The 10,530-nt window shown below is 40.0% G+C and overlaps 3 protein-coding genes across 3 annotated transcripts; 1 reads left to right on the top strand and 2 right to left on the bottom strand.

Moving 5' to 3' along the window:
• Positions 1 to 81: 81 nt before the first annotated feature.
• galk1 (galactokinase 1) lies at positions 82 to 3,490 on the bottom strand. The gene is made up of 8 exons (XM_027010408.3): positions 3,141 to 3,490; positions 2,210 to 2,399; positions 1,879 to 1,998; positions 1,580 to 1,715; positions 1,306 to 1,487; positions 1,061 to 1,211; positions 478 to 640; positions 82 to 382 (listed from the first exon to the last, which is right to left on the bottom strand). Exons 1-8 carry the CDS (start codon positions 3,303 to 3,305, stop codon positions 311 to 313), a joined length of 1,179 nt encoding a protein of 392 aa, XP_026866209.2. The 5' UTR covers positions 3,306 to 3,490; the 3' UTR covers positions 82 to 310.
• A 164-nt stretch (positions 3,491 to 3,654) lies between these two features.
• On the bottom strand, positions 3,655 to 7,268 carry twnk (twinkle mtDNA helicase). The gene is made up of 5 exons (XM_027010407.3): positions 5,559 to 7,268; positions 5,130 to 5,370; positions 4,843 to 4,950; positions 4,542 to 4,683; positions 3,655 to 4,310 (listed from the first exon to the last, which is right to left on the bottom strand). Exons 1-5 carry the CDS (start codon positions 6,922 to 6,924, stop codon positions 3,969 to 3,971), a joined length of 2,199 nt encoding a protein of 732 aa, XP_026866208.1. The 5' UTR covers positions 6,925 to 7,268; the 3' UTR covers positions 3,655 to 3,968.
• A 225-nt stretch (positions 7,269 to 7,493) lies between these two features.
• Positions 7,494 to 9,541, top strand: mrpl43 (mitochondrial ribosomal protein L43). Its single transcript, XM_027010409.3, has 3 exons — positions 7,494 to 7,802; positions 7,999 to 8,105; positions 8,300 to 9,541. The coding sequence occupies exons 1-3, from the start codon at positions 7,672 to 7,674 to the stop codon at positions 8,506 to 8,508; spliced, it is 447 nt and encodes a 148-aa protein (XP_026866210.1). The 5' UTR covers positions 7,494 to 7,671; the 3' UTR covers positions 8,509 to 9,541.
• Positions 9,542 to 10,530: the final 989 nt, after the last annotated feature.

Consider the following 10,530-nt stretch of genomic DNA (forward strand, 5'->3'; position numbering starts at 1 on the left):
GACCTTCAGTAATATATATCTGTCCCTCTGTTTTGCGGAATAAATACACATTGTTTTTAAAGATGAGGCAAAATACATAACTAGAACAAGTGTGCTTTATTTGAAAAACGTGTTCTAATTCTGCATGTTCTTTTGTCACTTTAACTACCAAACAGAAAATGTTATTTTGATTGAGAAAAGCCATTTTAACCAGTATGCTTCCTATACAGATGTTTGGATTAGGATGAAATTCATTGTTAATAAAATCAGAAGAAATCAGTTGACAACTACACAAGCTGAGCTATCAGAATGTTAATTTCAGTACCGATTCTTACACACTGAGAACCCGAGCACCTTCTGATGGTGTAGTTATGTAAAAGGTGGGGCATCCACGATATCTTTCCTGTTAAATAATGCACAAAAAAAAAAAAAAAAAAGAATTAAAGTCAAACAAGGCAAAGTGTCAAAAGCGTAAATTTCATCTGAACTTCCATATACCTTTATGTGCTTTATAGTTCTCTCTGCGGCCTCAGCCTGGAGCAGTGTAACTGTACATCCACCAAATCCTCCCCCCGTCATTCTACTTCCAAAGACTCCATCAACTTCCACTGCTGCAGTTACCAGCACATCTAACTCTGGGCAGCTGACCTCGTAAAGGTCTCTAAAAGTAGAAATGCAAAATTATTATTATTATTATTATTACTATTATTAAGGCAGTGTTATGGACCAACAAACATTCTAGCATATAACGTTATTTACTTTATCAATTAACCTATCTATAATCTAGTTTGTCTATTTTGTGGTATTCTTCCCAGTTATATAAGAGTATTTAATGTAAGTTTTTGATCAAACACATATGTAGCTTGCATTATGCTCATCTTGGACAACAGTATTTTTTTTTTATTAATTAGGCTATTAAAATTGAGAGGACAACCTTGCATAATATTTTAAAAAGAATGTTCTTTGTGTGGTATGACTGTTCTCACAACTAAACTGAAATAAAGAACATCCATGGTTCTTAGCAGAGTTCTTTCCCATTGTTTTCCATATGTAATAGTCTTGCTAGCACACTGCTGGGTACCTGAGGGAATTGTGGCTTTCCACCATTAGCTTTCCAAACTCTTGATAAGCCCCTCTCCTAAGCACCTCAGCTGCCTGTGCTGTGCGCTTAATCTCCTCAATAACATGGCGTGCTCGTCGATACGTGGTGCTGTCCAATTTCTCTTTGGCATCTATTAAAAGGTGAGCAATTTTGTGTGCAGTTCATAAATTTTTTTTTTTTTTTTACTATCCCTAAACCTTTCTTTTGGTATGCATCATTCTTACCTTCTAAATCTTGCACTGTGGCATCTCTTAGACTGCTCTTGCCCAAAATGGCTGCTGCCTTTTCACACTGTTTTCGTCTGCTGGGATATTCACTTCCTGTTAGTGAGTGCCTCACATTGGAATTGGTGATGAGGATGACCACACCAGGATCAGCCATAGGAACAGCAGTGGCATCCAAAGATCTAAGAAGGATCAAGAGTGCATAAACTGCTCAACAAGCCATTAAAAACAAGCACTGAAAGAACAATGGCTGAATGAGCAGAGAGCATTCTACCTGCAGTCAATAAGCAGTGCATGGCCCTCCTTGCCTAGTACTGAAACAAACTGGTCCATTATCCCACAGGGCATCCCAGCGTGAGTATGCTCTGCCTGCTGGCAGGCTACTGCCTTTGCTACTTTATCCCCATCATCTGTTAGAGGAGGTGCAAACTGCTATATTATTTTACTGCTTAACAGTTGTTTCATCTGCATTACAGTTACACTTCATAGATGTTAAAATAAATCTAGACGTGATGTTCAAATGATCAGATATTATATGGGTGTATCACTAATTTTCATCCAGTTTCTTCTTACCTGGACACAACTGCTGGAGGAAAGTGTACACAGCCACTTCAAGTGAAGCTGAGCTGGACAGTCCACCCCCCAGAGGCACGTTGCTGGCAATTACAGCTTTAAATGCAGGCAAGGGGTGTGCTGTATACAAACCCAATCAGTATATTACTTTTTGCTGTTCTATAGCTTCTATTTGAAATAGACTAAGCATGTCCAAACAAAGAGCAAAAACATCTAACAATTTTGTCCAATTAATTTTTGACGATCACTTTTGTTTTGTTCAATTTCACAATGAATCATCTCTTCAGTGGGGTCAGGCAGTTTGTAGAAGCACTGGAAATACGAAACATACCTCGGTAGTGCTGCACCACTCCTTTAAGATAATTGGCCCAGGCTGGCTCCCCTTTTGTCAGAGGTGCACTGTCTGTTGGTAGATCAAAGTCCACCTTCTTGGGATCATCTGCACCTTCTGCAGTGGTTGCAACAGAGCAACTTTGGCCAGAGGTTTTGCTGCCCACCATTACTGTCACCAGTGGTAAAGCCTGTAATTATTTGATCAATAAATAAGTATTATTTTAATCTATGCAGGAAATAGAATGTTAGGCCATTTTAATTTTCTTAAACAACTTGCACGTTTCTATTCCCTACGTCCTGTTTATTTTTAATTTATATGACGCATCTTGTTATCCCATTCTTATACAGAATGCCCTCTAATATATTTGGAAGGCTGTTGTAACCCATCCATTTGTTTTCCTCCGGCCTTCTTATTCTTTTTATCTGTATCTCTCCATCCTGTCCGGAACCCACTGTTTTTCAGTCCACGACACCTCAAGCTACAGCCATCAGATTTGGTATAAGCAAGTGCTTAAATCGTTGGAACGCTACCCATCCCATCGATTACTTCTTGTATCCCTCCATTCACCTATAGAAACCCACTGCCTTTGATACCTTTTGAATTGTCAAGTTATAGCCACCAGACGCGCACCCAGTAGCTAGCCCCGAACACCGAACTGCATTCCATGGCGACACTAGTGTATTTAATCCTTCCATCTTTCGTCTTTCCATCCTCCTTCAGAAACTTTGACATTTGATGTTACAATGGCAAGTCAATAATGTCAATGCTATTACTTCGTCAAACTCACTCAAAGCTTGTTCACAGCTTTGTTCACAACTGATATTAATTCCAAGAGCCCTCATGGCAAAATCAACTCTAGCCCCCCCTTTTCTTTTAAGTGCAAACACGACCATTTAATAAAGTAGCGATGCTTGTAGTTCTGAATTACCATTGGTAGAACAAATCCTTGATTGTAATCGGTGTGCTCTCCAATTAAATTGACCCGTCCGGGAGCACAGACTGCCACAGCTGGACGCCCCTCGAAGCTGTCCTGGTACGCCCGGAGGGCTTCGGCCACTACGTCGGAAAGACGCTCAGCGCTGCTTCTGGACATCGCGTTTCCAGGTTGTGTTTTGTAACACACACGGATTTGGGTTCAAAATACAGTAATCTTATTTAAAATTAAAAAAGAAAACCGGCACAAGTCACAAATAAAGTACGTTTAACCACAAGTCGAATATTGCTTAAAGTCACGCTAAAAGCCACAAATTCGGGAAAATGAAAATGACTTTTTTCACCGTATGGTCATCAGCGAAAACACTTCCTATAACGAAAATGAGCGCTCTGATTGGTGGAAAAAGATCACATGAGTTGTTATAACAAACCGCTGTCTTGAGGTCACTTTACTAGCGCTTAATTTTACTCAAGGTTTATTATTTAATTATTAATTTTACGACATATTCAGTACTTCTGTGAATTAATCGATAATTATATTGAAACTTATTTTAAAAATATGTAGTTACGAGAATGACGAATAAGAATCTGGACTCTGCAGGGTAAGGTGTTAAGAGTCGTTTCCCCTCATTTACATGATCAATCTCTTGCCAAGACCATTTTGCTGCGTTACAGCCGTATATAAATGTATTTGAATTATGAGCTTTGTCGGTATTCTGAAAACATTATAGTACCCATTACAGGTTAGAATCTTAAAGGCTTCTTCAGAAACAACCAACGCCAAAGTTTTACTAAATGAGTCCCATCAATTTTATTCTTTTCACTACCGTTTCTTTCCCTCTTCATTTATTTCACTCTTTCCAGCTACTGAACCCTTCCCAGTCCTGGGACCTTTGGGAGCCCTGGTAGGCTTTAGGGCTTTCCTAGTTTCGTCCTGGACTTCAGTCTCCTCTGTTTGCTCTGGGTTATCCATTTTGACCTTGCGTAGTTTTTGCTTGCTCCTCAGTGGGGCAGAAAAGGTAAGCGAGGTCTTGTTGAACTCCAGTGGGAAGATCCCCACGTCCCCATCAAAGCGGTTCTTGGCGACCTGCAGGGATCTGCGGCCTGGACACGTCACAAGCTTCTTCTCCTGAAGGATGAGCACATTATCAGCCTCCTGACTGGCCTGTTGTGGGAAAGTAGATTGGCACATCAGTTATTATTTAGCCATACCAGTCCATATTTCCAGATGCAATGGGTTCAAAGGGTAAACATGCCAATGCATAACTCTCTATAGATGCCAAAATGTGAACTCCCTGAATGAAATCATGCACACAGACATAAATACTATTTAACTATTTATAACCTCTTTTAAAATAAGTCATAAAATAAGGACATTGTAGCTGAATGTACTAACCTTTGCTGTACCAAATATGGATGCTGTCTGTAGCTCTTTGTCATCTTCCTCTTTCCTAGGGTGGATGATGAGGGTCACATGACAGCTATTGTGGGTTGCAAACTTCCTGAAAGCTCCAATAATGTGGTCTTGTACAGCCAACCTAGGACAGGAATGCATTACATCACTGCTGTCACAAAATGTATTTAGCTGCAGACTGAAATAATGCACAAGTAACTTGAAGTAATGCATGATGCATTTTACCAACTGGGAAGCAGGTTTTAAGAGATTAGGCCTAAATTATTTGGAATGTTGGTCTCACTTGTCCACAGACAGATTCTCCTGTCCCATCATAAACTGCAGGTTGTCGATGATCACGTGACTGATGTCATAGAGGTAAACAGCATGCTGCATGGCGTCCAGCACTGTCCTGCAGAGGAAAAGCAGTGTTTTGAAATTAAGGTCAGTGGTGTCACAGCTAGAAGTAATTTCACTGCAACTAAATGGTGACTCCAAGTGAGAAAACTGACATCGAGTCTAGTTACTTTACTGCTCCAAAAGTGTTATTTGACTTATTCAAAAACAATGACATTAATACTTAAGCCTTACTTAACATTCTGCTGACCGTGGAAGGTCATAAAGTAGAGTGGAAGCTCTTCAAACTTGTCTGCCCAGGAATCATACTGCTCTAGGTTTTCCTCCAATCTTTGCATAGAGAACTGGGTGAGCATGATCTTAGCCAAACGCACATTCTTGATCTCAAAGCTGCCCCATAGTGTGTTCACTCCTTGCATACACAGATCAAGGGCATATTCACTGATGAAAGTGGTTTTCCCACTGCCAGTGGGCCCTGAAAACATAAGAAAATATTATATTGAGTAAGAAGGATACATTTAATCTATAGTAATTTGTAGATTAGTGCTTAGTCAATTGCCTTTTCAATGTCAAAAAGTATTTCTAGAAATATGTTATACAATAAGAGATAAAAGTAAACTCATTTGAGCAGAATTGTCCTAATTCATCATGTATGTACCATACCTGTGAATACGGTCAGTTCTCCATTCCGATGGCCTTTCAGGATTCGGTTTAGTTCAGGAAAACGGGCCCACTTTATCCCAGCTACCTGCTCCATGTTGATCAGCTCTCCATACACATCATCTCTGAGCTGCTTGAAGGACACTATAGACTTGTGTGCAGCAGGGATGGAGGCCTTAATAATACGAGCAAGGTTCCTACCATGGATCAGTGCCTCACTGGGGCATGGTTGCAGTTCCCCTGGCCGTATGAGAGAGCAACGCTTCAGGCCCAGTTTCCTTGAAAAGATTTTTGACGCCTCCCAAGATCGCATATCCCCTCCCAGCCACAACGTGACCTTCCTGAACTGTTCCAGGTAGGGAAGAAGCACCGGGGGCAGGCAGCTGACCCCCCGCGGCAAGGCCACCGTGGGTAGACCTGTCACCTGACTCACCGCCATGCTGTCAACTTCACTTCCTGTGAGAACCACCTCTGCATCTTTATGCCCCACTAAATGGAGCCCAAAAAGGTTGTGGTAGCTGGCTGACTTTGGAACAGTAGCTTCCGTGTAGATAACCTTCCCATTTTCTTTAACGGCAGCAGACAGCAGTTTTATGCCACGAATGCTTTCGCCTCCAAAACTAAACCAGGGAAACACCAGGCTTTTGGTGGGCTTAAAGTATCTCACTCCAAACTTATTCAGGGTTGTGTTGGTGAGCTTACTGATCTGGAACATGGTTTTAACAAGCTGCACCTCTTCCTCAAAGAGATCTGAGAGAGCCAGAGAGCCATTCCAAATCCTCCCAACCTCCTTCAGTTCCGTCTCTTTCTCCTCCTGCTCCTCCAGGCTCTCAGAGTAGACCAGCAGCACATCAGGACTGATTGAGGTCTGCCCTTCTTTCTGCATCACCTCCAAGCAGTCCTGCAAGTCTTCCCAGCTCCCTTCTACTAGGGTGTCCTTACAAAGAAACTGCCCAGTAGTTTTGTCAATGAACATAGAGTAGCTTTCTTTCCCACCTCCTTCAAGTACATCTGATTTTGGTCCCACAAAAATACTGGGAGCATGTAAGCAGCTAAAGCCATCATGGAAGGGAATAGCCTTGGACCGTAAATACTGCTTGATGTCGGTTACTGTGATGCAATGGACAGAAGGTTCTATCGTAGATTTTGTATCCCTTTTTAATGTTCTGCTAAAATCCAACAAAACCGTAGGCCTTGATCTTCCACGGAGGTGATACCAAGAGTGGTTCCGCACAAAATATCGCAAGATGGAGCAGTTTTGCACCTTAAGGTAGGAAAGATGTCTCTGTCCAGAAAACTGAGCATGTCTGAAAATGCAGCCTGCCCTTGAGAGACAGGCTGAAACCATCTGGGAATGTCTTGTCCACATCTACCGCTAATTCAAGGCAACAGATCTACAAAATTTTAAAAAAAATCTCCCACTTCACTGTCTTTTAACACTAGCATAATAAACAATTGTTTAATGCTTACACAAGCTAGCCAGCTAGCTACGCTAACTAAATAAGGATCCTCGCAAAGGAACACGTGCCAGCTTTCAAAAAAGCCAGAAAACGTAAATAGCATTACGTTTTACCCAAACCGCGGATCTGTCAATAGCGGAACCACGCCAAAAAGATAACCAGCTAAAATATTGTACAAGAGTGCGTGGTCAGACAAAACATTTATCTTTAATGTTGAAAATTTTTCACCCGCCAACAACCTTCGTGTCTGCGTTCCAAAAAAGCCCGTGTGAAACATAGAATGAAGCTACTGAAGCCAAACCTCCTTTAATCAAATATTAAAGTAAATGTATTAAATTTTCATAGTTTTTATTTCCGCCATCCAAGGTGTTTTATAAGTTGTATTTTTTTTTCGCTTGTGCATGTTAACGAAACAAATACACCTATAAGGGGGGAACAACTTTCTATGTTGTTTTTCCTCCCCGGAAAACTATTGCCGTCGAACCTTTAATACGTTACTGCGCATATGTAGTTGGATGGATGTCCTTTAACACCAATCGTTAGCTATTATAGATATAGGTCGAAATTATATTTCTTCCCTGTAATCCAAGAGGCTTTTTCCTTCAGAAACTCTTTGAGTGCGTTATATTAAAACAGCTTGAAATAGGAGGATTGACATGACTGCTCGAGGCACTCCTAGTCGTTTTTTACAAAGCGTTCTTCAAAATGGAGTTGGTCGATACGTGTGTCAGCTGAAACGCGTGTCCATAATTTTCTCTAAGAATGCGCAGAGTTCCTTAGGAGTTAGGTAGGTTTCAGAGGGAGATGGGCTGTTGGGGTGAAGCTGTCTAACATTAGCTACAAACCCAAAAAAGACAGGTTATGAACATGTCGCATTTCTAAGTGCGCGTAAAAAAAAAGACTGCTGTATTTACAACTATTGTGCCACTTGTTTTATTGCAGATTATGCGCATTTGTGTGTGTTTTGGTTCTTTTTTTGGCAGGGAATTTCTTGAGGATGGTGTAGTTGACTTCGCCAAAAAGAACCAAGGAATTGTTGTGTACGTGTCTCCACAGTCCTGTAGAATTCCAAAAGTGGTTGCTGAATATCGTAAGTACAATTTGTTATGTATATAACTACAATATAAAGCATTGTTGAGCCATCTAAATTAGAGATATATTTTTGTTCTAGGTCAGGGCTTGATCTGGGTCTAGGAAACTGGTCCATAAGGTTATCCTTAGTAAAAGTGCAGTTTCGAAATTGTAGGAAATCTTAAGTGAACTGTTCTGTTTTTTTCAATACAGTCAATGGTAATGTAAAGGAAGAGCTTGTCACCAATAAAACGGCACAGCAGATTGCAGAACTGATTACCAAGATGTCCAACCAGTCAGGCCTGGACATTATCCGTATCAGAAAGCCCTTCCATACAAACAGCCCCAGTATCCAAGGACAGTGGCATCCCTTCACCAACCGACTACCCAGCAAGGATCCAGTTGGCCCGCAGGCTGAATAAAGACTTCATAGTTATGCATTTCTATTTGTATACTGGTTACAAACTGCAATGTGAATATGATCATTATGGCTACTAACTTCCTTTTTACAAGACTGTTCAGGAACATTTGTTCATTTACATGCCACTAATAATATAGACTGGGGAGCAGCTTTGCTCTGTTCTTGGTAAGGTTGCAGGTTCTGAGATGTCTTTTTAAATGTGTGAACTAGCATTGATTACCCTTGGGTTTTCTAGTACTTGACATCTGTAGCCTACATTCAGTAAAGCTCACATAAGCTTTTTCCAACATTAAAATCACCTCTGTAGGGGCGAAACTGGTGAAGTGACCTGGTCATATGCTGAACTTTGTAATAGGACACATTTAAATTGTGTGCCTAGAAGGGTATGATTACTCTCACTAGAAAGGAGTTAGCTGGTTAACCAGTGTTTTAAGGATAATCTAATGGGGATAATTATGAAGTAATGAAGCTGTATATCAAAAAAAGAAATTTGAATAAAAAGATAATATTAAGTGCTTAAGATTAAAAATTGTGAAATGCAGGCTGGAGTACAGTAACGTCTTTGAGAGCTGCTTTGTTAGGTCAGCTGCTCAGTGGCATGAGCAGGCATTTCATTTTCTGGTCAATTCTTGATATATTGTAATTAACTACATTATGTGGAGTAATTTAGAAGGGTATCAGAACTAATACATGGTTGTAAAGGCTGCGGGTGGAGACAGTTGATTGTGAAAGAAAACAGTAGGCAGAGATTAATATTAATACATGATATTTCTTATAGCCAGATTAGAACAGAATACTCCAGTCACATCGTTCAGTGAAAGCTCGGCTGCCCTATTATGGGGATTAAAGAAAGTTCTAAGTAAAGTACTGTTGCTAGGTAACAGCTATATATGGGACAATCAAATGGGCCTGCTAAACATCTAGAAAAGCTTGGTTAACTATGTACATACAGGATTGTCACCAAATGGACTAGTGTTAGTCTTTTTTTTTTTTTTTTTTTTTAAATAAATGTTTTTGATGAAATTATTTTTCTACTTCAATGTGTAATATGATAATGACTGATAATTTGACCATGTTTAATACTGATATAAGACATAAACAATAGATGAGCAACAATATAGGGAAAAAATCTCATTAAAGTAATTCAAACAATTGGTTGTGCCGGAAGTTTATAGTTATACGCACTTTCCTTTTCCTACCAACCTGAAACTTAAGACACATACCTCCAAAAATAACCTTACTTCAAGTGTTCCAGCAAACTTTAAAAATGGGCAGCTCAACAATTAATTAATGACTTGGATTGATTGACAACTTAATGAACATGAAAAAGGTAAACCACTCCTTAAGTCTAATGTAGACAGGAAGTGATAAAAGGTCACAAGCAATTGTAAGGAAAATGAGCAATTAAACATTCAAGTGAGCTGCCGATGGCTATAGAAGGAATAAAGCAAGGGGAAGATATGTGAAAAAGACAACACAAGAAGAGAGAAACACTGGAACTAAGCCTGGCTGTTGCTGTGTTGAGTTGTCAGTTCAGTTGAATGAACAAGTTAGGCATATGTTCTGGTCTGTTATTTCTGCTGTAGTAAAAAAAAAAGAAGGCCAAAGCAGTGCTGATGCCGTCAGCTATGTGAAGCAGTGAGAACCCTAGGGAAAAGTGCAAAAGCTGACTCAGCATTTACAGCAGCCAAATATTACTGTGCAAAACAAAGGTCATACTGTGGTGTGCTTTACTCCATACAGTACATCACCTACACCAAAACTAGCTTTCTGCAGGCTCATTGAGCTGCAGACAATTCATCTCATTTAAAGGAACACTAACAGAAAACGCTTTTCCTGAGTCACGGTTTTACATGTTTGTATGTAAGAGAATTGCACATTTCTAAGGTAAGACAGGATAATAAAAAAAAAAGACCTTGCTGAGAGCACAGATGTTAGCAGATCCAGAATACTAAGATTCAAGCTTATATGTAACAATGTTAAGCTAAAATATTTTGTGAATTTAACACACCCATTGATGATT

This window comes from Electrophorus electricus, chromosome 15 (assembly GCF_041902795.1).
Source record: "Electrophorus electricus isolate QZ-2024a chromosome 15, ASM4190279v1, whole genome shotgun sequence".
In the NCBI taxonomy this organism is placed as follows: Eukaryota; Metazoa; Chordata; class Actinopteri; order Gymnotiformes; family Gymnotidae; genus Electrophorus; species Electrophorus electricus.